The sequence below is a fragment of the Epinephelus lanceolatus genome, chromosome 21, assembly GCF_041903045.1.
Source record: "Epinephelus lanceolatus isolate andai-2023 chromosome 21, ASM4190304v1, whole genome shotgun sequence".
Taxonomy (NCBI): Eukaryota; Metazoa; Chordata; class Actinopteri; order Perciformes; family Serranidae; genus Epinephelus; species Epinephelus lanceolatus.
Genome location: NC_135754.1, coordinates 18,908,804 through 18,936,193, shown reverse-complemented (window position 1 = coordinate 18,936,193; position 27,390 = coordinate 18,908,804). Strand labels below are relative to the sequence as shown.

General features: G+C 39.7%; 3 protein-coding genes across 7 annotated transcripts in view; 2 read left to right on the top strand and 1 right to left on the bottom strand.

Annotated features, from left to right (window-relative positions):
* taok2b (TAO kinase 2b) overlaps positions 1–7,143 on the bottom strand; it is a 42,729-nt gene extending 35,586 nt beyond the window's left edge. For 3 of the 4 annotated variants that reach the window (XM_033611882.2, XM_033611885.2, XM_033611880.2), the window contains exons 1-2: positions 6,572–7,142; positions 3,150–3,290 (exon numbers count right to left, since the gene is read on the bottom strand). In XM_033611882.2, coding sequence (XP_033467773.1) covers positions 3,150–3,281 — 132 coding nt within the window. In that variant the 5' untranslated portion in view covers positions 3,282–3,290; positions 6,572–7,142. Of the gene's footprint in view, positions 1–3,149; positions 3,291–6,571 lie in introns of all 4 variants that reach the window. The other variant, XM_033611879.2, reaches the window with a different exon arrangement.
* Positions 7,144–12,967: 5,824 nt separating this feature from the next.
* On the top strand, positions 12,968–15,410 carry cabp5a (calcium binding protein 5a). The gene is made up of 7 exons (XM_033611906.2): positions 12,968–13,186; positions 13,553–13,602; positions 13,927–13,957; positions 14,090–14,233; positions 14,356–14,465; positions 14,565–14,712; positions 14,829–15,410. Exons 1-7 carry the CDS (start codon positions 13,147–13,149, stop codon positions 14,855–14,857), a joined length of 552 nt encoding a protein of 183 aa, XP_033467797.1. The 5' UTR covers positions 12,968–13,146; the 3' UTR covers positions 14,858–15,410.
* Positions 15,411–20,655: 5,245 nt separating this feature from the next.
* On the top strand, positions 20,656–26,032 carry nif3l1 (NIF3 NGG1 interacting factor 3-like 1 (S. cerevisiae)). 2 transcript variants are annotated; one of them, XM_033610755.2, is made up of 7 exons: positions 20,656–20,748; positions 21,134–21,753; positions 21,940–22,096; positions 23,262–23,385; positions 23,612–23,750; positions 25,365–25,448; positions 25,578–26,032. In XM_033610755.2, exons 2-7 carry the CDS (start codon positions 21,144–21,146, stop codon positions 25,760–25,762), a joined length of 1,299 nt encoding a protein of 432 aa, XP_033466646.2. In that variant the 5' UTR covers positions 20,656–20,748; positions 21,134–21,143; the 3' UTR covers positions 25,763–26,032. The 2 variants fall into 2 exon arrangements, with proteins under 2 accessions (XP_033466646.2, XP_078019359.1); XM_078163233.1 differs by lacking the exon at positions 20,656–20,748 and adding an exon at positions 20,810–20,934.
* The last annotated feature ends 1,358 nt before the right edge of the window (positions 26,033–27,390 follow it).

The window sequence follows — 27,390 nt, the reverse complement described above, 5'->3', positions numbered from 1 at the left end:
GAGAAAGCAGCCTTTTCATTTTATCTGTGCTGTTATTTTTTAGGCTTCAGGGGGTGGACTATCACAGCAACAATCTGATGAAGCTCAAGCTTTTACATCTAACTATCACTGTTAGAGCTGCAACCATTTTATTCAAATAATTTGTGTGTGTGTGTGTGTGTGTGTATACAGCATAGTGACACACTCCATCTTGACCACCAGACAAAAAATAAGTAAATCAACACATTTTAGAGGGTAATGATTTCCAATATTACTTTCATTTCTATTACAGTACTCACATTGTGTTTTACTCTGACAAATTTAGGTAAACAATTTCAGTTTACCATTAGACCACAGCAATAACATGGATGCATTTTGAAAATGGGCGTACTTCCCCCTTAATGTCCTGATCTAAAGAATAGCTGAATACAAATTAATAATCTAAATCAGTGGGTCCCAACTGGTGGGTCACCGTCCAAAAGTGGGTCGTGGGTCCATTCAGAATGGACCGCAGGTGACTTGTGAATGAGTGTTTGTAAAAGAAACACACTTTATTTTTAAGTACAGTGAATTTCTGCCACAGAGCTTTTATTTCAAAGCGCCTTTTCCTGCTGTAGACTGAGTGACTAACAGAAAGCGACTTGACAGAAACAGCAAACTAGTTTCGACAACATGGCCAAACGCAAGAATGACGTTGAATATATTAAACTGTGTGGACCTTGAACTAATGACTATGGAGAAATCTGAACCCCTTGGATGACCAGTTGCGAACCACTGATCTTAATAACCCTCTAGCTAGCACCACGCCCCTGAGATGTGCAGTGCAAGCTATGGACAGAAATCAACACTGCAGAAGTGAAAAGGACGAACAGTCATGGGAATTTTTTCTATGATCTCAAAGCAGAACATATTCAAAACTTGCCAGTATAGTGTGTGAGTGTATGTGATAGGGCTGGGCGATCAATACTGTCAACAGTGTGGCGATATTGTAGTATTGACTATTGGTTCAAATAAAATATTTTCACAAAGTCAAAATAAATAATAAAATAAAAAATAATCATTAGTAATGTACAAAACCCAAAACCAGTGAAGTTGGCACGTTGTGTAAACCGTAAATAAAAACAGAATACAATGATTTGCAAATCCTTTTCAACCTATATTCAATTGAATACACTGCAAAGACAAGTTACTTAATGTTCAAACAGGTAAACTTTGTAATTTTTTGCAAATATTAGCTCATTTGGAATTTGATGCCTGCAACATGTTTCAAAAAAGCTGGCACAAGTGGCAAAAAAGACTGAGAAAGTTGAGGAATGCTCATCAAACACTTATTTGGAACATCCCACAGGTGAACGGGCTAATTGGGAACAGGTGGGTGCCATGATTGGGTATAAAAGCAGCTTCCCTGAAATGCTCAGTCATTCACAAACAAGGATGGGGCGAGGGTCACCACTTAGTGAACAAATGCGTGAGCTGATTGTCGAACAGTTTAAGAACAACATTCCTCAACGAGCTATTGCAAGAAATTTAGGGATTTCATCATCTACGGTCCGTAATATCGTCAAAAGGTTCAGAGAATCTGGAGAAATCACTGCACGTAAGCGACAAGGCCGAAAACCAACATTGAATGCCCGTGACCTTCGATCCCTCAGGCGGTACTGCATCAAAAACCGACATCAGTGTGTAAAGGACATCACCACATGGGCTCAGGAACACTTCAGAAAACCACTGTCAGTAACTACAGTTTGTCGCTACATCTGCAAGTGCAAGTTAAAACTCTACAATGCAAAGCGAAAGCCATTCATCAACAGCACCCAGAAACGCCACCGGCTTCGCTGGGCCCTAGCTCATCTAAGATGGACTGATGCAAAGTGGAAAACTGTTCTGTGGTCTGACAAGTCCACATTTCAAATTGTTTTTGGAAACTGTGGACGTCGTGTCCTCCGGACCAAAGAGGAAAAGAACCATCCGGACTGTTATAGGCGCAAAGTTCAAAAGCCAGCATCTGTGATGGTATGGGGGTGTATTAGTGCCCAAGGCATGGGCAACTTACACATATGTGAAGGCACCATTAATGCTGAAAGGTACATACAGGTTTTGGAGCAACATATGTTGCCATCCAAGCAACGTCTTTTTCATGGACGCCCCTGCTTATTTCAGCAAGACAATGCCAAGCCACATTCTGCACGTGTTACAACAGCATGGCTCCATAGTAAAAGAGTGCGGGTACTAGACTGGCCTGCCTGTAGTCCAGACCTGTCTCCCATTGAAAATGTGTGGCGCATTATGAAGCGTAAAATACGACAACGGAGACCCCGGACTGTTGAACAACTTAAGCTGTACATCAAGCAAGAATGGGAAAGAGTTCCACCTGAAAAGCTTCAAAAATTGGTCTCCTCAGTTCCCAAACGTTTACTGAGTGTCGTTAAAAGGAAAGGCGATGTAACACAGTGGTAAAAAGGCCCCTGTGCCAACTTTTTTGCAATGTGTTGCTGCCTTTAAATTCTAAGTTAATGATTATTTGCAAAAAAAAAATAAAGTTTCTCAGTTTGAACATTAAACATCTTGTCTTTGCAGTGTATTCAATTGAATATAAGTTGAAAAGGATTTGCAAATCATTGTATTCTGTTTTTATCTACGATTTACATAACGTGCCAACTTCACTGGTTTTGGGTTTTGTAGATATAATGACCAAGAGGGTAATGGCAAATCATAAAAGGCTAGAACAGTCTGGTAAGTTCAGAAAATTATAACACTTTACTGTAATACAGCCTTTAAAACCAGGAAAGCAACACTTATGACATTAAAATCTAAGATGATATCTAGTCTCATGTCACAATATCAATATAACATCTATATATATCCTAGCCCTGCTGCTAACTAAACCATACTGATATATTAAAAATACCATTTCTTGGTTGCTAAACCTCCTCCTTTCCTGATAAATATTCTAGTTAAATGTAATTCAGCACCCAAAATTCATGCAGCTCAAATTATGTTTAGTGTATCCATATCATGATGAGGCCAGCTGACAGAGATGAAATACAGAAAATCACTAGAGAACCAATAGTCTTGCCACCAGACAATCAGAGATCTCCGACTGACTTGTGAGTCTACAGAACCAATATCCCATTATTTGTACATTCCCTAACACCAGAGAAAGAACTTACGAAGTAGACAGCTCCGAAGCTCCCATGGCCGATCTCCCTCAGATCCGTGAAGAGCTTCTCAGGGTCCTCCCTGAAGAACAGCTCAGCCACCTCCGGGTCCTTCAGGCTCCCGGCCCGCACACTCGACGGCATGGCCAGCGCCTGGTGAGCGTGGAGGAGACACACTGGGTGAGCGTCTGTTATTTGGACGGATTATTAACATTGGTGTTGGAAACATGAGCCGCCTGGGAAACATGGACCCTGACTCCTCTATGCACTTTGCATTATTAATCTATGTTTGTATTTATGCATTGTGTACATGTGCTTTGCTTTTGTGAATCTTTCAGCTTGGTAAACTCAATTGTGATTTGTTAAAAATAGCAATATGTTCTACTCTGTGACGTATAATAGACAGAGTTGGATCTTTTTTAAATGATCTACAGTGATGTAAGTTAAGATTTTATTTTAAAAACCAAGTACTCCATAGATAATCTATTGATTTGCTAATCATCACTTTGAGTGCACTTCAATGCACGTGAGTAAAGAGTGCATCCTGCTCTACATCTGCATTTGAACTGCTTTAGACTACAAAAATGCAAATCTGTGTCGGCTCACATGGGTGGAAAATATCAAAGTGCCCATCAGCTTCAAATGACCATCCATCCACCCACCCATTCATTCATCCTTCATCATCCATCTGTCTCTCTAACAAGGCTGAACAATACTGGCAAAACTTAACATTGCTGTATTTATTGTTATTGGTTATTCTTAAATTAACATTGCAATATTCAAAATTACTTAATAACCATGATTTCCCCAGATACAGAGTGCAGCTTTTAGCTTGTATATCCACAAGGGTGAAAAGAAAATCTTCTTTGGGTCCTTCATAATTTTTGGAGATCAAACATCTTAAATTGGCAGATGCAGCATTTATTTAGTCAAACCAAACAATCCCCTGGCAATGATTTTGACTAGTCATCACTGGTCCTTCACCAGTACCCACACTCAGTGGCCTGGCCACCACGATTAGACAGCATGCACGTGTGTTAATTAAATCCTTCAATCAGGCTAAATAACCAAGTGGATTAGACAGATTTGTCTTTACAGGTGTACTGTGGAGGATTGTTGGTACTGTAAACACGCTCACTCGCAACAGTGAAAGTAAAAGCCAACCCCAGGTTCATTTTTGTTTGGCATTTTGCCTCGCTATATGTGCGTTTTTTTTGGTGCTCTGTTTCATGGATGCCTGCTGCTTACGGTCTGGCACCTGCTCGCTACCTTTTAATAAAGCTCCGACCTCACCTGAGTGATGTGGGGGTACACACCCATAAACATCCAGAACACAGACAATAATAAAAATAAAGGCAGAGGGCAGAGTCTCTACAGAAAAAATACACCGCCACACACTTCTAGTGGGTCATAAGTGATGATTGAGAAAGGAGTATTTTGAGTCTATACATTGTTTTTTTTTTCTTTTGAAAAATGCTGCATGGCATACCTTTAAGATTAGTGATGAAAAAGCAAACCTTGTTTTAATTTTCTACCAAGCAATAAGATGTTGAGCTAATGCACATTGCTTAACTGCAATGTTGATGCTAAAAATACATTTTTCCACCCAAATATCAGACATATATATAACTAAAGTTGAGATCATCGTTGTGAAAAGATCACAGCACTAAATGAATATTCAGTACGGTATAGTCTGCTGGATTTCTGTGGCTGATGCTGATGTTGGGGAGTTTTAAAAATCAGATGAAAATATATCTGCTGATTGTTTTGACACATAACAACAATCTTGATCACGTTCCCTCAATTTTCTTTTCTTTTTTTTTTTTAAACAACACCAAAACAACTGTGACCAACGTTCATACCGAGCAGGACATTTTACAGCGTCAGTCTGGCAGACACATCAGTCCAACTCTAGTACATAAAGACATCTCTCTGAACTGAAGCCGAGAGCAGTAGACCAAACTTCACAAGATAAAAGTAAACTGCCAACCAGTTCAGCAGGCTCATGATTTGCTTATCAAATTATACCTCTGTGTAAGTGCCACTTCAGAGTTTGATATCTCTCTGAAAAGGTTTTGTGACCAATTATGGAAGTAAAGACAAAGGAGTGGCGTTCACAATAGGATAGAAAAATAAATAGAAACACCAAGGGCCAAATTTCTGTCATTAACATGTAGCTATCATAAATCGGTTTGGGCTACTAAAGACTGAACTGGTAACTGTTAGGATCAGTTTTGTCTTATGCCCAATAAAATCAGGCAATATGACACTTAACACCCTAACACAGCAGTCATATTTAATAATTGGACTCATATGTAAGTGCATATGTATAACTGGATTAAAATAATTACGCATTATCAAATTACTGCACTGTGAAAGTCTGCATGAAGCCACATAATTTTACTCACAGCCACAGCCTTCTGAAACCCAAATAAACACTATTTTGGAGAGCAGCTACAGAAAAGAGAAAATAAACACACTGGTTCAGTGTTTATGTAATAGAGGAGACAGATATATAACTCAGTCTATTCCTAAAATACATATATATTTATGAGTCATTGTGTAAGTGTTGCTGTAGTGCATGTAGAGCATGGACTGTGTGAGCACTGTCTGTCAAGTTAACAGCCTGGCACGGGGTCCATCATGGGACATTAGGATCCTGTCAAGGAGTTAATGTGGAGATGTAACACATGCTCCATATTTTTTAAGTGTTCAGTGAATGAAAAACTGGGCCTTCGTTTCAGTATTTCCACACACTTCAAATGAGCATGCATCAGATGAAACGTCTCTTTCAAGGCCATTTTGCCACTGTCAAAGAGGAAGCATGTGGTTCCCTTTGAAAATGAGAAGTTCTTTCAGTCTTGCAACCAACCCTACAGCAAGCTCTCAATCTATTTTTTAAGAACCCATCCATGCCACAGTCCTCACAGACACAGACACAGACACACACACAGGGAGAGGCAACAAAAGCATGAATTGTGTAGTTTCATTCAAGATCATCTCTCTAACCTACATACAATTTTACACCCTGGGAGTGCCCTGGGCATATTCTGGAAAACAAAATGCATATTGTCCTTGGCTGGTGAGACAGAGGAGTAATTACCTCGATGGGAGCTTGCCATCAGTGTCATATACGGTGTGCATCTCAGCTGAGCAAGCTACATGGCTCTTGCACTTGGCTGGTCAATTAGGCTATCTTTGCTCTGGCTCACCAAAGAAATGCATGACATGTATTCAACAGTAGACAACAACAACTCAAGGCTGGCCGGGTGTTCAGGCTGCAGGCCAACAACAAGCCTCCATGTCAATGTCAACGTCTCCAGGAGCTGAAAATGAGGTGGTTAATTATGCTAGCTGCCCTCTCCCCTGCAAACAGAGGTGGAGAGGCGCATTCTGCTGCTTTAGCATGCTGAATGATTTATAACATGTCTTACCGTGGCTTTTGGGATCCACTGTAGCTAGCTCTGGGGCTAGCTAACCGGCCTGGCTGGAAAATATTGGTCTCACTCCCCTTTCCTCGGCACTGGTGTCTATTCAACACGAACAAACCACATTCTGCCTGTCGATGCTTTTACTCAAACCCCTCTCCATCCTGATGCTCCCAGTCAATTGGACAGCTAGCACGTCTGCACCACTTGACATGAGTGAGGTGCCAGTCAATTAAAGTGACAGCTAGCTGACTGACGCCTGCCAGCTAAACTAGCAGCTATAGTAGCTGAGCTGTCTCCCAAAGAAAATCAGAGGCTAGCTCTAGCTGCTGTTAGCAACACTGCTAACTAAATAACGTAACGCCAGGAGCGGCCTGGGACGTTTTCAATGGGAAACTGATTCATTAATTTCCACGGGTCCGCTCCGTGCTCCACTTTGTGCTGTCATTACGTTAGTGTTGTCGGCGGATTTCATCTCCAGTTCGTGTTATCCCCATTTTGCTCGACTCTCATCCGTTTTTGTTCAGGACTTCATGATGGCGGAGCGGGGCGGGAGCCGAAAGGAAAACGGAAGTGCTCTTCTTCGACGCTCCAGAAACAGGCACGGAGGCTGCAACGATGCCCCCATGTGGCCGAGTAAATGGGGTAAAACTCAAAGTAGAAGTACTCAGAACCTTGTTACTCTCTGTAATCTGTTTTTGGGACCCTAATGGTGTTTATTAAGAAATTTTATTGTTGCCGAGGTCAACTCATGACCCATGTAGTTCGTTTGGCGGCCAAATTTTGAAGTGATAACTCCTGAACCAGACAACATACAAAGACAAATGAACCAATATAATTTGGACACCAAGAATCAAATGAAAATACCATTGTCATGCTACAACCACTGTATTGGTTAAAACAGGCAAATGACACATTTTAGGCTCATAACAATAGAACTTTTGCTATTTTGATCTGCTGGTGTTTCGTTCAATGGCCAAATGTAGCTACTTTATAATCATACATCAGTCTCAAGGTACTCCAAATGATGCCTGCTGCAGATGAACTTCACAGATGAGCAGATAAACTGTTGCCTGAGAAACTTGACGAGTGGAAACCTCCTAGGCAAATATCTCTATGTCCCACAGTCCATCACTTGTCCGGCAGCAGGCGGCTGACCACATTCTGCACAGACTGGGCCACTCCGAGCCAAGATTTTGTTTTAAAGCTTGAGACCTCCATGGCCAAGACCATAAAGAAGTGTTGACCTTCCTCACTACCTCCCATCACCACAGGGAACGAGAATGATATGTTCCACAATTTTTAAGTATTTTTTATTAGGTAAAACTAGAAATATTACATTCTAGACAAGGCAAGTTTATTCAGTTTCAAGTTTATCAGCAACAAAGCAATTCAAAGTGCTCTACATAAAACATCAAAAACATCAACACAAGATGCAAAAGAAACACATTCCAAAAGGACATTTAGAAGCAGTTCATTAAAGAACTAGAGGATAGACAATAAAAAGTTAAAATACACTTAGACTGGTATAAAAAAAATACAAGAATACAAGTTACAGTGCAGTGTAAGAAATGAATACAACATTTGATTTAAGAAGAGGCAGCGGCAAACAGAAAAGTCTTAAGCCTTGATTTAAAAGAAGAGCAAGTTGGTGCAGAGTTTGTTCCAGATATGTGGTGCATAAAAACTAAACGCTGCTTCTCCATGTTTATTCTTGACTCTGGGGACACAAGGCAGACCTGTCCTGGAAGACCTGAGAGGTCTGGATGGTTCATACTGTAGCAGAGGGTCAGAAATGTATTTGGGCCATGAACTGTTTAGTGCTTTGTAAACCAGCAGTAGTATTTTGAAGTCAGTTCTCTGACAGACAGGAAGCCAGTGTGAAGACCTCAGAACTGGAGTGATGTGATCCACTTTCTTGGTTTTAGTGAGGACTTGAACAAAAGCATTCTGAATCAGCTGCAGCTGTCTGATAGATCTGTTTTTTTTAGGGAGACCTGTAAAGACCCCATGACAGCAGTCAAGTCTACTGAAGATAAATGCCTGGACAAGTTTTTCCAAATCCTGCTGGGACATAGGTGTCCATGACTACACCAAGACTTCTGGCTTCGTGTGAGGTTTTTAATATTGCTAACTGAAGTTGAGTGATGACTTTTGATCATTCCTCCTTGGCTCCAACAACTATTACCTCTGTCTTGTCTTTGTTTAATTGAAGAAAATTGTGGTTCATCCAATTGTTGATTTGTTCTATGCACTTAGTCAGACTGTCCAAATCTTGCTGAGACATAAGTCCTTTAATGGACCACATCATAATTTTGCAAGTCACAAGTCAGTCTCAAATCGTTACACTCGTTACAATCGTTACAATTCCCATGCCAGTAACATTTAGTTTTGAGTGCTAAACATGTTATGTGCTCTTCACTAAATGTAATGCCATTTTAACCATTGAGTAAAATTGGCCGATAATAAATTATTTTTAAGAAATAGTATTTATTTGTTACAACTGACGTTTCACATACTGCAATTTGTTTTTTGTTGACCACTGCATAGTGTTTTGTAAGCAGACTCAATTATCTTTGTCATAACTTTTTCCAACTGGACCTCAGTAATGTAATATTGGACCTTCATGGTTCTCCCCTGCAACTTGATTGGACGCTGTCAGACTGGTTCAAACAAAGTGGATCATCTGGGGAATTAAGTGTTGACTTGCTGGGAATGAATACCGTCAATGGTGGTTGAGGAAATAAATTGATTAGTGGGGCACTTAAATAACTTTGTAATCTTCAGGATTGGAGGGAAGGTGTTACGCATTTTAAAGTCAAAGGCTTAAGTCCAAGTGATGTCAAGAGTCACTGGTGTTACAGTCCAAGTCAAGTTGCGAGTCTTCTATGATTTTCCAAGTTGAGTGTTAAGTCATCAAATTTATGACTGGAGTCTGACTAGAGTCTAAGTCATGTGACTTGAGTCCACACCTCTAGAGCTGAAGAAGACTTTCTTTCGAAACGTCTGTAGTGTACTGGTGCTGCCATCCAAGCTGGTCGATTAAACTTACTATAAGGACATTTGAGAGTGCTGGCGTTTTTCCCTTTTACACCTCTAGAGCTGCCAGATAAATGTAATGGAGTAAAATGTACAATATTTTCCCCTGACTTGTAGTGGAGTAGAATTGTAAGGTAGTAAAAAAATGGAAATACTCAAGTAAAGTACAAGTACCTTGGATTTGTTGTTGCTCGTCAAGGTCATTTTAATATATTTTCATTCTGTAATTTCATCATGATCATATGTAAAATGCACACCTGAAAAGTAACAAGTAGGCTCACTGAAATTGTTGTAAAAAAAAAAGTACATTTCACTCTGAAATGAAGCTGAGCAGTAGAAGAAGTGTAAAGTATGGTGTATTTTTTGGATTTTGAAGTTTTCTTCCAGTTAAGTCGATTTAATGCAAACCACTGTATATTTGCACACACTGACTCACGTCATCCCAATCAAACATATGGCTCGTTGGGCCCTGCCTTTGCTCTCGTAATCCACTCAGTGTAATCTCTGTGATGTGCACTTTTAGTTGAGCACATACAAAGCACACAATAAAAAATAAACGTTTTTCCTCTGTACATTTCTACATTATCGTTCTCAGTTGGAAGCACCTGCTGATACACTACACAGCTTTATTAAGAGTGACTTGTGATTCAGTAAGGCTGACTCTTGACTACTAGCAGCTGTACTTTCATGTGCTGTAATAGCATCTTAATCCTGTTACTAATCCAAAACTGTGACATGTTTTTCATTCATCCTCCAGCCCCTAAACCTCTATATTTTATATTATTCCCAAAAATAAAACCTTAACACCCTAGCATTCTACCACCCAGCCCTCCCTTCTCCTCTTCTCAGTTTTCATTCATACTTTTTCCTCACCCACATTCCTCCTGCCCTCCACTCCACAGACATCTTTTCACAGCCGTGGGCGCGGCTTTGCATAACCTCTCATCTGTCCCACTGCAACGAGGGAGGGGAAAAAGATAATAAAATCATTACTAGCTTCCGCCCAGTGGATTATGCTTCTTATGTGAACAGATTTTTTGATGAATTTACATAACAGGGCAACAGGCAGAGGGGAAAAGGTCAAAAAGGACACACGATCAACTGGTGCTGAAGTATTTCAGCTCAGCCAGTTAATGCAGACTGTGGGAAGTGAAGATGCTGACCCCAAGGCTTTAATCCCTGACATTGGTATCAGGGTTTTTCAGAGAAGAAATAATCCGCTTTTTCTACGCAAATGTAACCAATACAATACAGATTATCACACACTGGAATATTAGCTATTATTGGCATGTGGCTCTTTAATACTTCCAAAATCTGTTACACTGACATGTCTTTGATAATAATATGGGCCAAAACAACAGACAGAGGATCAAATGAGCCTCTGTTCTTCAAAGTGTCACTGATGTGTGTGTTCAACAGAAACAATACGTTTATGATTTGGAGAATTCAAACTAGACAGTATAAAACCTACAATTAGTCCAGATTTAACATAATATCATAATATAGTATAAGTATATTATATTCATAAAAATAGGTTTTATGTTATAAAAAAAATCCAGTCTTTGAAAAACAATGTTATTTCCAGTGATAGTAATTCAGTTAGTCAATACATAGGAATAAGAATTGATTTGAGTGTCCCCATCCAGAACATCTAACACTGTACTCTGGAGCCTCTAACATCTTTAAAGTAATAGATTTTTTAAAAAAAAAAAAATCTTGTGGACACAACTTAACTCAACTTTTTTTGTGGGAAGAAGTCAATTATCTTGTGGGAACAAGTCTACTGCGTGGGAACAAGTCAGTTATCTTGCCAGAACCAGTCAATTGTCTTGTGGGAACAAGTTTACTGCGTGGGAACAAGTTAATTATCTTTTGGGAACAAGTCAGTTACTGTATCTTGCCAGAATGAGTCAGTTGTCTTGTGGGATCAAGTTTACCTTGTGGGAACAAGTTAATTGATTTTTGGGAACAAGTCAATTAATTTGTGGGAATAAGTTATAATCTTGTGAGAAACAAATGAGTTATCTTGTGGGAACAAGTCAATTATCCTGTGGGAACAAGTCAGTTATGGGAACAAGTTATCATCTTCTGGAAACAAATAAGTTATCTTGTGGGAACAAGTCAATTATCTTGAGGGAACAAGTTAGTTTCTTGTGCACACAAGTTTATCTTGTGAGAATGTGTTATCCTGTGCTCACAATGGGATTATCTTGTTGAAACAAGTTAACTATCTTTTACGCACAAGTTAATTATCATGTGGGAGCAAGTTATTATCTTGTGGGAACAAATTTAACTTGTGGGAACAAGTGAATTATCTTGTGGGAACAAGTCAATTATTTTGTGAAAGCAAGTCACTTTTCTTGTGGGAACAAGTTACCGTAATTATCTTTTACACACAAGTTAAGTTTCTTGAGGGAACAAGGTAGTACCTTGTGCACACAAGTTTGGCTTGTGAGAACAAGTTATTATTCTGTGCTGACAAGGTAATTATCTTGTAGGAACAAGTAAATTATCTTGTGGGAACAAGTTAATATCTTGTGGGAACAAGATAGTTACTAACAGTCAGTCGGTTTTACGCCAAAAATAGCACATTGTCGATATTTTAAGGATCCCCAAAATTCCACAAATCATGATTTATGTTTTCAGGGGAGCTCATGTCTTATTAAGAGGAGCCAAGTTCCTCCTGACTCCTCTATAGTTTGCATCCTGAATAAGCTAATTGGAAATGTTAGTGGGGAAAAAGTTGAAAAGCTGTTGGTTTCCTCTTTAAAATCATGATTATGACATGAAAGTGAACGTTTTTCCCTCCAAAATGTTGTGCTGTTTATGTTAAAACAATTAAAAACAATTAGTTGATCAACAGAACATGAATCATTATCATCATTTTTCAACAGTCAGTAATTGTTTAGTCATCTTTTACCAAGCAAATGTCAAACATTCCCTGGCTCCAGCTCCTTAAATTTACACGTTTGCGGCTTTTACCTATTTTTATACAATAATAACTTAAATATCTTTGAAATATCTGACAAAACAATTAATCACAGTGTTAACTGAGAGAGTGATTGACCATCAAAATGATTGTTATAATTTAAATACTTAGAGTGCTAGACTTTCTAGTGTTAAACCTGGAGTGGACTGTAATTAATTCACACTAAACAAAAGAAACAGAAACTCTACCCTCTATCGTGTGAACTGACAGTATCCTGTTTCCTCTGTCAGCCCTGAGCTCAGATGGCAGTATCATTTCCACTATGATGTCAACATTTAGCATCTCTGCTGCTGCTGCTGCTGCTGCTGCTGCTGTCACACAGCTGACCCCTCCCCCGCGAGCATACAACCCTGGATGCAGCCACACCCCCCTGTCATACAACCCCCCAGCATCCCGTCAGGCCAGGCAGACTGGGTGGACGCACTGAGAGAGCAGGGCTGTCCTGTCTGAGGGCGAACACCATTGATAACTGAGGAGAAGAAGAAACAGAAGATAGACAGAGGACTTCTAACACTGTGGGTCAGCTCTTGAGTCTCAGCATCAGAGGTCGTGTATGATGCGTTTGGCCGATGATCAGAAATCACCAGACGAAGGTGAGCACAAATATACCCACACTCATTTTATTATTTAACTTACACTTGAAATATTATTTAACCTTTAAATCACGTCCTGTATTTTTAAGTTTTAGTTGTTTTATCTAATTGGGTAGGTTTTTTTGTTGTAATGTAAGAAAGGTTAATTTTTCCATTTTGAGAAGTATTTTCACAGTGTCAGAAAATTAAGAGACACAAAACACTCAGACTTCAGACACAAGACATCATGTTCAATCCCTCAGACGGAACACACTCTACTCAGTCTGTCTTAATCCTAACTTTCTGACTCTGTCAAACACCAGCCAGCATTGCATCAGGTCTCAGAAATAATTCATAACAATTAATTCTGTTTTTTTCCTCTTGCAGAAATGAGTTTTGGGGCAGCGTGCATTTTTCTGCGAGGAGGGAAAAATATCGTAAGTTCAGCAGCTTTTTTTCCTGATTTTTTGATGGGTTTGTGTTGATGTTTGCAAACTGCCGTGAAAGGTCGATTGGATTGTAACCCAAAAAGGTGATAGGATAAAACGATAAGCGGGAGGGAGAGGGAGAATCTGTGCCTGCTCTTTACTGTTGCGTGTCAGGGATGATACACCTGCCAATACGGGCATAATCTACACTTTAATCCACAGTTTAATCTCTGTCACAGTGCTGCTTAGTTCTATATTCTTTACTGAAGTATGAAAATAAATGAAACATCCATTTTGGTAATTCTGTGGTTGTTTTTTCTCTTGTCTGTGCAGTCTAGAGAACTGGCTGATGATGAGATTGATGGTAAATTCTCACATAATCTTATGTTTTCATCAGTAAATGCAGATTAATCTACACAACCTTTTCTACCTTCTACATTTTATACACTGTCTTGTCAACTTATCGAGCTGACTGTTTCACTCTACACCTTTGCAGAGCTGCGCGATGCATTCAATGAGTTTGATAAAGACAAGGACGGGCTGATCAGCTGTAAGGACCTGGGGAATCTGATGAGGACGATGGGCTACATGCCCACAGAGATGGAGCTGATCGAGCTGAGCCAGAACATCAACATGAACCGTGAGTCCCTACACAGCAACAATGTATTTTAAAAATTGTTCTTTGGCAGTAGAAATTGAAATTCTAAAGACTCAATGAAACAGAAGAGCCCACTGGATCTTGTCTTTTGGTTTTACCTTCAGTTGGTGGCAGAGTGGACTTTGAGGACTTTGTAGAGCTGATGGCCCCGAAGCTTCTGGCAGAAACAGCAGGGATGATCGGTGTGAAGGAGCTCAAAGATGCCTTCAAAGAGGTGAGAGATTTTCCATAAACTTTCCAAACTGCAGCAAATTCAACTCCAGATTTGAAGACGAACACTGACCTTTTCTTCTTCCCTTGTTTCCCTGGTTAGTTTGACATGGACGGAGACGGAGAGATCACAACAGAGGAGCTGCGGTCGGCCATGACCAAGCTGATGGGGGAGCACATGAGCCGGAGGGAGATAGATGCCATAGTGAAAGAAGCAGACGACAACGGAGATGGCACGGTAGACTTTGAAGGTACGAAGTGTCTTTCAGCTGCAGTGACATGAACATCAATAACAGAGCAGATGAAATCATACAAATGAATTTCTGACTCCACTGTAAACTAATGAAACTCTTCTTCTCTGCTGCAGAGTTTGTCAGAATGATGTCCCACCAATGACAGCCGAGGAGTCAAGGAAGTACCTTTGCACCTTTACAGACAGGCGTCAATACAGATGCTGTCTTTCTATAAAGCTCTTTGATAGACGAGCTTGTACATATCACTTAATAATAAAATTTAAATAAAGAGCTGCGGAGAAAAGTCAAGTCGTTCTCAGAGAATTTTACTTCGATGCAAAGATTGACAATCATGTACTGAGACATTTTTTATGATCATTGAAATGAGCGTGTAAATTAAAGGAACTATATTGTTTTGTTTGATGACATTTATTTTATATACAGGAAGTCATTATGGATTGTTTTATTGAATTGGATTGAGTTTTTTAAAGTGTATGTATTGGGTAATATTTATTCTGACATTATTCTTATCACAGAAACAATGAAATGCAAACTAGATGTAAAGTTACTGAGCATTAACTAACAGTTAGGACACTACAGTGTTTATCATACATACATATGCAGTTATTAAAGCCTGGGCTTGTTGTAATGGGTTGGACTGCATTATTCGTGTATGGATGGAATCCTGGTCACAAGTGTTTCCAGAAATCTCAATATGTAAACCAAAATGTAAACCTTGCTCAAGAGGTTTGTTTTGAATGAATGCAACAAGATTTCTGTGTGATGTGTGTTTTTAAGTAATTAATCTGCAAGAATCTGAATTTTGGATTTGTCACATTTGTGTTAAAAGACAACAGCTGTTTCATAATTTGGAAAATTCCACAAAAAGTAAGGATACTTAAGAATTTATGTAGGATACAAAATTTGTCATGGCATTTTGTAATTAAATCCACAGGTCATGGCATTGTACATTTCTGCAAACGAAGGTACATTCGCACGTTTTGTACGTATCACATCAACGTTTCTGAAGTGATGTAGTATATGAGCTGAGTTTGTCATTGGGAGGTGGAAGGGATGGTGGATGGCATGTTGGCATGTCACCTAAGCAATATGCCTACACCTGCTAAGCTGTAAACCGCTGTTCAAGACTAACAAACAACAAAATCTGCTGGGTATTTTTTTAGCAGCTTTTTAGCCTCTCAATGTTGGTGATTTATTTTAGCGACCTGTTTCTGTATTTCTAGCAGCTTTTTAGCTTCCAAACCTGGGTGTTTTTTTTGCAACCCATGGTCTTTTTCAGCAGCTTTTTAGCCTCCAACCGTGTGTTTTTTTTAGCAACCAATGGTTCTTGTTAGCCTCCCAATGTTGGTGATTTTTAGCGACCTGTGTTTCCAGCAGCGTTTTAGGTCCCAAATGTGGTGTTTTTTAGCAACTCGTTGCTGTATTTCCAGCAGCTTTTTAGCCCCCAAATGTGGCTGTTTTTTGGTGTCTCATCGCTGTTTTTTCAGCAGGGATGGTGCCACAAAAGCGTTTTTTTTTTTTACCAAGACACTGCTACTTTTCCAGCAGGTATTGTGCTCCTAAAACCAGGTATTTCCAAACCATAACCAAGTGGTTTTTGTGCCTAAACATAACCACACCTTAAGCTGTGTCATTGAAACCTTAAGTTACAATGTATCCACTACATAATAATGGGCAGATGATTTGCAAAAACCTACAATGGCAACATTTCTTTTCTGGCAACTGGGTTGGTCTGTGACCCAAGAGGTCATTTCATCAATCCAGCTAATAGCTTCAGTGCTGACAAGCAAAGTAAAATGTCTTCCTCTGTTCAAATGTGGAACAAATTTTATGCATGACATCCATAATAAATCTACTTGTATAATAATACAAAACTCTCTGGTTGCATAATAAGTCAGAGCAATGATATGGATTTCATGTACCAAAGAAGGGATTTGGAAACCCGAAACATCAGTGATGCTGCTGCACTGCGGGGTAGCTGAGGAGCTTTGGAGGGGCATCAGGATAAAGAGATTGCGCGGCCACTGATTTGATAAGAGTGCCGTTCATAAAACATCATCTCAAAATTTATGACATCATGCACGACAGATTTCTAGGTATTAAGTGCAAAAAAAAGGGGGAAAAAGTTGTGCATGTCCCAGAATTGAGCTTTTTAGAGAGCGCTGTCTGAGCCATTCTTTCAATTTGGATATTCTCAGTAAAAGTTTTTAATGTTCAGGGAATTTTGGAAACAGAGGTAAAATGAGGGGAAGAGTTTTAAGAGTATTATCTGTTTATAAAAGAAAATACCCGTGTGAGAAAACACTGAATGTTCCCGGACAGAATCACGACAAATCCCTGCTATTCAACACAGTAAAAATTAAAATTTGCACCATATTTTCCACAGATTTCACCTTGATACAAAGACCTGTGAGCAGAATCTGTTACGTGGTTTATCTTCGTGTCAAACTGACCCAAAGCCAACACAGCTGAGATTAAACACCTGTGTTGAGGGATTTTAGGGCTGTGGACGGGGACATGTTGCACCCTAGCATTCGGGGGGGCACATCAGCCAGACAGATGTTGTTACATGACAAACTTGGCAGAACTTCAAACTGACGGACAGATGGGGCACAGGGGCTTATAGTACCAATTAACAAAAGTGAAGCTGTTCTTGAACACACAGACCTAATAACTAAACTCACATCTGTCAGCGGCGCTCCACAGATTGGATGAAAGGGGGGTGTAGCTGTGTCAATATGCTCGATGGATAAGTGACAAATTTTCAGCTTTGTAAATAACTGCTCTTTTGTGAATTAAAGAGACAGTTTAGGGAGGATTCATGTTGTTTCAAGCTTTCATAATGTAAATGCAGCGTATGTGTGGGTGTTTAAAAAGGGGGTCCCATTTAAACTGAGGGGTGCAGCATATAGATAAGCTGATGAGGCCAAAGGAGGATGATGTAATACTCGCTGCTAGCCTTTGCCCTGATCCTTCCCTGATCCCGCTAACATCCAGCATCGACCTTTACTGCATTAATCCACAATAATCTCCCTCTCGGTTGCTCTCTGACTCAGTCCGAGGTAGCCACTCCACCCGGTGGCTTGCTGTTGTGCACTTAATGAGAACTGTGGTTTTAACCGTTTGCAATCATCTCCCAACATTGATAACCCCCTCTGCTCTGTCTTTGTTTGTGTCTGTGGATTTGTTACTTACAAAAGTCCCGGTAATCTTTCTGAGAAGTAGCGGATGCACCCAGTATGACCACCTGCCCTGTGGGAGTTAATACAGCCTATCAAAGTCTTTTCCCATTTACATTAATCTGTCAGTTTGTTTCATAACATTACATACGGACAGCATTACATCATACTGATATATACAAACTCAATGCTCTGGTTTAACATGTTTGTCACTAACTGAGCTGAATGTAAGTGTACAAATAGGCCTATGTGATTTTTCTCTTCATGTGACTCTATTATTTTTATTTTGTTTTGTTTTATCACAATGCTTTTAACAAAATGTTTATCAGTACTAACTTATTAGAAGTGTCAAAGATAGAGCGGACTGTGTCGGACACATCTCCTGTGGGGAAAAGGACATTTTGTTGTGCATTATTGACCCAGTTACGGTAAAGAGTTCAGTAAATTGCTTCGGCTTCATCTGATTAAATTCACCCTCTCAGTTAGAATAATATTTATTACCAAGTAGCTTTTTACTTAGGAATTTGCCTTGGTTTTTGGTTTATAAATAAACACACAGTAACGTAGAAAGAGAAAATAGAAGAGAAAATAAAAATAAAGGCAAAGTACTGCAACAGTCTAGAAATATAGAACATTTGAAATAAAACGACAAAAATAAGTTCTAATTGCAAAGTTTAAGTGTTTACCGCACATTTTAGAAATACAGTTATGCATGTTTTTCAATATAATAAAAGTTTTGTTCCAATCATTTTTAGTTCACTCTTTTTTAGAGCATCAATTTTGATTTTTTCAATCTGAGAGCTAAAGTATAAAAATAACTCAAATCTATGAATGTGTTCCTGCAAAGCATGATCTAAGAATTATTGTTTGCAGTTACAGCCTGACCAGAATCTGCCCTCAGAGTCACTACTTTACATCTGGACATTTCATAAGTAATATAGTAAAAATTGCCACTCAGCTTTGTTAATTGCAAAAAGTGCCAACATGTTAACAGGTCACACATAAAAATAAATAAATAGCCTACAATACCCCACTGTTCATCAGGAAGTGCAGGAATTTCAGTTTTGGTTTTGTATGTCCATCAGTCAGACACCTGCCTTCAGAAACTAGAGTGCAGGTGGGGGTGCTGCACCACACAGGATTACTCAGTTAGTTAGGTTCCTTCTTAAAAAGCATGTGACAACTTCTCCAAACATTTGTTATCAATAGTAGTAATCAATTGTTATGACTTATTCTGGACAAATCAATTCCAATCAATTTCAATTTTTCTGTCACATGAAATCATAAAAATTGTCTTCAGTGATGCGGGTGGGCCATCACGAAAAGAGTATGCATGCATAATACCATGTTAGTTTTCTACAGTAGAGACTTGATGATCACTAAAATTAAGTGGGGAGAGGAGTGGATATACCGATATATCTGTTGTTGGTCTGATGAGTTGTTACATATCCACATATTGGACATCAGCAAAAAATCCAATATCATGCATCACTAGGGGAGAATGGGGCACAACCTAACATGGTGTAAATTGTAACATGGACTTTTTATATGGTTACACAGGGTTGATCCTTTCGTGCTTCGACCCAGTTGATCACAATACCACCAAACAGTGACCTGCAAAATTCCACAGAGACTGGACGTGTTTCAGCGGAGTTCAGTAACAAAGAGTGTTTTCAGCCAATTTAATTAAATTTCTTTGTCATACTTTTCAATTACTAAGCTGTCTATGTAAGTCACTGAATCCAACCATATATCATCTAAATAACTGTCTTGTTGCCTAAAACATAGCAATGTTTTGAACTATGTGACCAACTAAGCCGCCTACAGCACATTTTCTCTAGTTTTGCACTTCAAACTTATGCTCGCTTTCCTTCTTTAAATGAGATGTACTTTGTATATTTAATTTGTCAGGTATCTTATTGACACACAGTTTCACAGTCTTGTCCATATTCATACATTCAATACTCATATTTTGACATGTGGATCTAGGTTACCCAATCTATGTACATCTATCGGTCCAACCACTGAATATGGATGATAGGCTAACAGATGAATGGATACATATCCTTCCCCTGGTGTAGATGGAGACCTATAGTATACAGATAGACTTGTATTGAATTAATTGTGTTAAACAGATTCAAGCAGGTGTTACAACTAACCCTCTGACTGTCACAATTAACCCCACCTATGGGGTACGCTGAAACATCACTTCCGCCACTTCTCAGTGAGAAGAAATGTAAGTTCTAGAAAAAAACAAGAACTTTTGATTTGTAGCAGAGATGTGCATGTTGTAAGAATAAAACAAAAAATAATTAATCTCAAACAGTTTTAACTACACTCAACCCAAACTAAAATATGCAAGGTTGTGGTGCCCCGCTCTCCCCTACTTTACTTTAATATGGACCAAGTGTGTAGTTTCCTTAGTTAACTACATAGAAATTGCAAACAAGTAATTCAACTAGGCTAGTTCACTACACCCCAACATTGTAATCCTATGCATATGAACTGTCCTTCAGTTGGTTGGTAGCATTTAAGTAACTGTAACATTTCTACATTGTTTTTTTTGGTTTAACATATTTTTATCTACCATTAAGGGAAACATTACTAATTTTTGACTAGTTAAGAGCTATTTAAGTAGTTGTTCCGACATAGATAATGCAGTAAAATCACATACTTACCTAATTTATACACAAAAGTTCTCATAATGATATTCACTGATTTTTAATTGTCCAATCAAAAGCGTTGTTTTAAGGTACGGAAGCCGGAAAGGGACACTATGCAAGTTCTTCTGTCACTTCGGGGGAAATGTGTCCACCAACGGAGCGGTAGTAGTCGCCTGGCGTTACGGTGAAAGGCAAGTGAGCATATAATAAGTTCACTCATACACATAATAATGTTTTAATAGTGTGTTTTTAAAATGGCGGTGTCGTCTGTATTAGCAGCTAATGTTAGCTAACTAGCTAACTGTGCTGTTAGCCGCATGGCTCCCTGCACTGAGAGGCTGTCACAACCTGCAGAGCATGTTAGGTCTTTAAATAAGGTTTGGAGTAGTGGTACTGAACTGTATTCTTATAACATAACACTAAATATTAGGCTAAATAGTCATGGTTTATCTCATTAGTTGGGATATTGGGCTAGCATTAGAAAGTTCAGGTTGTTTACATGTGTTGCTAACTACTAGTTCCTAGTTATATTAAGCGTGTTAGGACTTTGTTAATGATTGAATTCTGTTCACACAGGTATCTACTGATGTGGGCTGGATGTAGAAACCTTTCTTGGACATTATTATCACTCACCCATAAAAGACTTTGTACCAGGGGACGACTGACAGGCTCACAGGCTGCTCTCTACCCCTCTGCCTCAACAGTTTCACTCATCCCTCCATCTTCACCTACCCACAGTCACAGCTTTTTTACAAGCCAACAAACCTCAGTCCCCCTCCACTCATCTCTTCACTTCTCCTCCACCCGCTGCCTCTCTCATTCTGCTCACAGTTCAGGCCTGATGGAGCTAAAAGAGGTTCTGCAGGTGTTGGAGCAGCTGGCTCCTCTGTCTCTGGCTGAGTCATGGGACAATGTCGGCCTGCTGGTGGAGCCAAGCAAATCTGGGCCAGTTAAATCCATCCTGCTGACCAACGACCTTACAGATGCTGTCATGGAGGAAGCAGAGGCCATGAGCTGTGACCTCATTATCTCATATCACCCTCCGCTGTTCCAGCCTATCAAGCGTCTGGCTCAGAAGGATTGGAAGCAGCGATTGGCCGTGCGGGCTGTGGAGGCCAGGATAGCCATCTTCTCCCCTCATACGTCATGGGATAGTGTTAAAGGAGGAGTGAACGACTGGCTGGTGGGAGGACTTGGTAAGAGGTCATTCTGAATGGAAAATGCGTTTCACCTACAGTACTTGCATATTTAATGAAGGTATAGGCTGATATGTTGTGACACATTATCCTGACCCCTTTGGTCAACTATTCTGACCAAGTGGCCTCCATCTTGTCCTGTGAGCGTCTCTTTTTCCATCTCTGGTGTCTGTGTCTGACTCTCAGGTAGCGGCCAGGTGTCTGTGCTGAGTCAGGCCCTCGGTGGCGCCTCCCACAGTCACAAACTGGAGTTCACAGTGAAGAGCACAGAGGAACTGAACACAGTGATGGAGGAACTGATGGCTTGTGACAGTGAAACACCACTACAGCATTCAGTCAACAGGTCCTGTACATGTTTGCATGTACCAAAAATGTTTGTATGAGTTGGCACTTTATATCTGACTTCAGTTTAAGGACTGTTTTGCTGCTTAAACATGTGTTAACCTTTAAATGGTCCAGTGTGTAGGATTTAGGGGGATACATTAGTAGAAATGGAATATAATAAAACAATTGTTTTCTTTAGTGTATAATCACCTTAACATAAGAACTGTTGTGTTTTCATTACCTTAGAATGAGCCGTTTATAGCTACATAGGGAGCAGGTCCTCGACCATGGAGTCAGATATGTTGCACTGCCATGTTCCTGCAGTAGCCCAGAGCAGACAAACCAAACACTAGCTCTAGATAAGGCCATTTGCAATTTTGTGTGCCCACTGTAGTTGGCACACATTAGCAGGTGCTGGGCCAGGGGCCTGTCTGCAACGTACCAAACCGCATAGGAGAAACACTGATTAGTAACGTTAAGCTGCTTTATTTAGTGTTTTATTTAGGAATTCAAACTGGGAGAAGTTTCAGCTGGTTGCAGTCTGTGATCCTCACTGCAAGATGCCGCTAAATCCCCCTAAATCACAAGTTCTGTATATTTTACGTAACTACAGACAATTTCCAAAACATTCAATAAGTTTCACATCAGTTTCCTTTCATTTAAGCAACCTTCACTGTACCTTAATTTCAGTGCAGTGTGAGATCAACTAAAACTTATGCAATCCCACATTTTTTTCCCCTCAACGAAACTGCTGTGTTGTGAAAACTGTGCAAGATATCTGTCAGTTTTAAATGAAACACTGCTACTCTCTATTCTTGGTTCCTTATTCTACGTTTGATTTTTGAGCGTGTGAGTCCAATGCATTTCTGGAGTTGACTTTCACACCCTGGATATCAAAGCTTTTAGCAACAACTGACAAACAGACCCTGCTCTCAATTTCATCAACACAAGCTGGTTGTGTAATGTTGACAATGGCTAAATATCATGCACTCTGACTGATTACCTACTTTCGGCAAGTGGTGACTTTCACAAAATATTGAAAACAGCAGAAATTAATCAGTTATGTTAACTGGATCATGGTTGGTAGTGTTGTAAGACACACAGAATTTGTAGGTAATAGGTTTAAACATGGAAAAGATCCTGTACACTGGTGAGTAATAGTTTATTTTTGTGTACCTCAACAGATCAGACAGCAGTAGGATCCATGTCAGTGTAACCTGCAGTGACTCAGCGCTGACCCCCAGTGTCCAGACTTTGTTACGACACAATGCTCCCAGCCTGTCCCTCAGCATAATGAAGTTGGAAAAGGTACAGAACACACTCACAGAACCAAAGAACATCAAGAAAATCAGGAAATTGAATTTAGGATAAAAAGGAAGCGCTATACTTTTTAAAACACGCTCCTTACATTTCACAAACAAGTTGTGGATAGTTATAATGTGATATAACTTACCGATATCCTGTTGTATGTATTGCAGTTCCTGTGTTTTGTTTTTTTTTTTAATACTGACTGTCCATCTTGCACTTCCTGCAGCCTCCTCTCCCGGGTCATGGCCAAGGGCGACTTAGTGTTTTGGATGAGCCGGTAACCGTGGCAACAGCCATCCAGAAAATGAAGACCCACTTGGGTTTGAGTCACCTCCGTTTGGCTCTGGGATGGGGGCAGACACTTGGTAATGAACCCTGACACAAACAGGAAGTTATTGTGCCGGTGTTAGAAGTTAAATAAACATGTAAACAATGCAAAGAATGACGAACTCTTAGCGCTTAGGTGTGTGTGAGAGATGACAAGAGACACTTGAGGAAGAAAAGGGGATTAAAGGGGAGCTACACCCATTGTCAAAATTCATATGTGTTACTTCTAAGGTCGAAGACAGTCCTAAAATATTAGTAAACGTGAACAGCTCGCTCTCAAATCCAAAACCTAGAGTGCCACAACTGAAACTTGGGATGCTGAGAAGTATAAAGTCTGGAGCTGCTCCACAGACAGTGAATTGGGTGAGACTCGCTCATCCATACTTTGTACCCTATGACATCACAAGTTTGAGACTTATTTCTCTGGTTTCTGGCTCTTAGAGAGAGTAGCTCATGTTCACAAATACTGATTGAACTCTCCTCAACCATGGGAATAATATATTGGAATTCTAAATTCAGGTGGTGTTCCCTTTGAAGTTACACTAGTTTAGCGAGCCTTCATACATACATAAGCACTGTAATACATACTGTGAAAATATTTGTTCACCAAAAGAGTAAATACACAGCTTAAGTGTTACAAATTACATAAATACAGACCATATTTCAGGCAAATGTAACCCAAACAAGAATGTCATAAAGGTCAAGACTACGGCCAGAGATTGGGGGATAATATCTCTCACATTTAGAGAGCCACCTCCAAAACACTAGTTGGTGGCAGGGTTTCTGTAAAGTGCTGTAAAGTTTAGTTGATTCAAAAAACACCCAAAACGCACATTAAACATGGGTTAATAGGGACAATTTCAAACACAAGTACACAAATCAGCTTCACTATAACTCACAGCATTCACAGACAAACATTTGTCTTTATCTGGACACATTTTCCCCACAAATACAAAATGCTAATGTTTTTATCACAAGCCTATGGCATTTTACATTGTATAAATTAGCCTAGCTGCTAGCAGACTTTTCCTCTACTCATATAAAGCCAAGGACAACAGCAACATTTAACAAAGGAAACAATACAAAATTCGGCTCCATTATAACTCACAAGGTTCACCGACAAAACAACTGTCTTATACTAAATACGTTTACAAACAAATGAAACACGCTAACATTATTAGCACAAGCATTTTACATTGCATAAATTAGCTTAGCGACAAGCGGAGATTTACTCTGCTCATATGAAGCCAGGATAAATCACACACAAGACTTAAAATGCTATTTTGTGGAGGCTTTACTGCCTTCACAATTTATTGCTTATCCTTATCTTATCTGTGAAATTAACTCAAATAAAACCTTCGTTTGTTTCAGTTTACAAAAATAGACAGGAGGTCTGGGTCGCTGCGACGTGTAGTTACATTTCTGGGGAGGTGCACGTCAGGCTACTGTCCCTACGTCGATGTAGTGTAAATTCCCCATGACTCTGCCTTTAGAGGAGATGAATACACCTAATAAATCTAATTTAAACAGCTCTGGATGCCTCTTCAGTGAAGCCGGACAGCTTCTTTTATATCAAACTTTGATATTTGTGTTAAAATGTTCCTGAGATGTAAATATCATTAAGTGTGTAATAAGTTATTCTTGTCTTTTAGAGTCCTCTGTGCATACTGTGGCTGTGTGTGCTGGGTCTGGGGCCTCGGTGCTGAACGGAGTCAAGGCAGACCTCTACGTCACAGGTAGACATTTTGACTAATTTAGTTTCCATTCAAATAAGTTGTATATACCTAATATTATTAGTTTGGTTGTCAGTATATTTGCTTGACATTATTATACCTGCTGATATAATTATTATAACCACTGTTTAGGTGAGATGTCCCACCATGAAGTGCTGGACGCTGTGGCGAGAGGAACTAATGTCATCCTCAGTGACCATAGCAACAGTGAGCGAGGTTTTCTGGCTGTGTTCAGGGAGAGGTTGGCTGTGCGTCTCCCTGACACTGTCACAGTGGTGGTGTCGAAGGCTGACAGAGACCCTCTGGAGGTGGTCTGACCGACATGGAGCTACAGCTGCACTCATTAGTCTGTTATGTTTGGATACAATTAATCAAAAGCACCTTCTGCTTTTCTAACAGTGCAATTCAGATGAATGTGTGTGATATGATTGCAGGCTCTTTATGTAAAACTGTGACCTATAAAGAGTATTTCAATGTATCTGTGCCACATGCAATAATCAAAAGTGCTTCCTTGGTACATGTTGTGCTAGTTATCATGTATTTCTGGCAGGGTCGTAATAAAAATGGGTTCTGGTTGATCACAAAAATGGACTGTAGGCGTGTTGGATGAGACTAAATATCCTCGGCCCACAAATGCACAGTGAAAGCCGAAGATAAAGCATGTAATCTGTAATCTGAATGCATGCTTTTGCATGCACAGGATTTATTTACAGAAAACGCAACGTGTGTTTCAATCCCAATAATCTGTGACATCAAGTGTGACCTTTGCCGGTGTGGAGAGGAAGGGGAAATTTTACATTGTGCACACGGGAACAAAAACAAAACGGTAATCCTCATCAGATTAAAAAGCTTGTTCCATCGTAAACATGCTCGAGGAAATCGGACAAGCTCCTGTCATGCAGGAAGTGTTCAAACAGCAGGAGCATCTGCACCAATCTGAGCCGACAATGAAAATTCAAAGACCTCCTGTGGTATCTTTTGCTCTGTATCTTGACCTTTAAGCCTCAGTGAGCAAACATAGGTGGATATCAAACCACTTAGCACATACATGTCAGGGAACAGGCCTATGGTAATACGTAATGCTCTGTAAACAGCACACACAAGCTGCCCCCGCTCAGGGAGTGGTTTAAAAAAAACACAAGACAAGTAACAATCCTCATCATGGGCTGTTACAGAGTCTGGTGGCTGACACACCTGTTAGTTCGTAAAAACATTATAAGACATCACACACACCTCGCTGCCTCGTCAAGGCAATGACCTTTCTCTCAGTGTGGCGTTCACACCTCTACTTCCCCTCAGTCCTCACTAGCTGTTATCCCCTCCAACACACACACATGCAGACCCAAATGGAGAAGGAAAACAACAACTACAACAACATTTATCCATCAGTCCTGTGAAGTGAATCCAGCTGCCACACTTTGTGTTATGTTGGCAGGTAAATTTGGGCCTCTGAAAGCATCTTAAAGCATTTTCCAGGTATCGATCGTGTGCACATGAAACCTCTCACACAGCCACACTGTTTATCCTGTTTGATCATTTTACTTGTAAACGCTCTACTCATGATGTAACGGTAATCCTCTGCTGAACAGCCTCTGTGGTCTGTTGTCGAGTCTTCCCAAAAAAACAGCAGATTACTGTTGCCAGTTCTTGCATGTTAAAGTCTCTTATGAAGATTTGTCGTGATCATTGTTACTTCAAGGACTTCAAGTTTTTTGCAGATTACAGTACTATTTTTAACTGAGGACATTTCAGACCCTTCTGCAACAGGTTTACATATATTTATAGAGCACCCTTCACACAAACATGCAGCCCAAAATGCTTCACATGGTAAAATTGAAACAACACAGACAAAAAATAAATGAATACAAAGGAAAAATAAAAATAAATAAAAATTTGCCAGACTAAATATTACAACAAAAACATTAAAAATGATTAAAATAATGTC

What these genes read in the sequence shown, in the direction of transcription:
- cabp5a (XM_033611906.2), top strand. Translation starts at nt 13,147, where the DNA reads ATGATGCGTTTGGCCGATGATCAGAAATCACCAGACGAAG. An exon ending in TCAAAGATGCCTTCAAAGAG is followed by an intron (nt 14,466 to 14,564) that starts GTGAGAGATTTT and finishes TTCCCTGGTTAG; the next exon opens with TTTGACATGGACGGAGACGG. An exon ending in TGGCACGGTAGACTTTGAAG is followed by an intron (nt 14,713 to 14,828) that starts GTACGAAGTGTC and finishes TCTCTGCTGCAG; the next exon opens with AGTTTGTCAGAATGATGTCC.
- nif3l1 (XM_033610755.2), top strand. Translation starts at nt 21,144, where the DNA reads ATGTGGGCTGGATGTAGAAACCTTTCTTGGACATTATTATCACTCACC. An exon ending in GCATAATGAAGTTGGAAAAG is followed by an intron (nt 23,386 to 23,611) that starts GTACAGAACACA and finishes CACTTCCTGCAG; the next exon opens with CCTCCTCTCCCGGGTCATGG. An exon ending in GGGATGGGGGCAGACACTTG is followed by an intron (nt 23,751 to 25,364) that starts GTAATGAACCCT and finishes CTTGTCTTTTAG; the next exon opens with AGTCCTCTGTGCATACTGTG.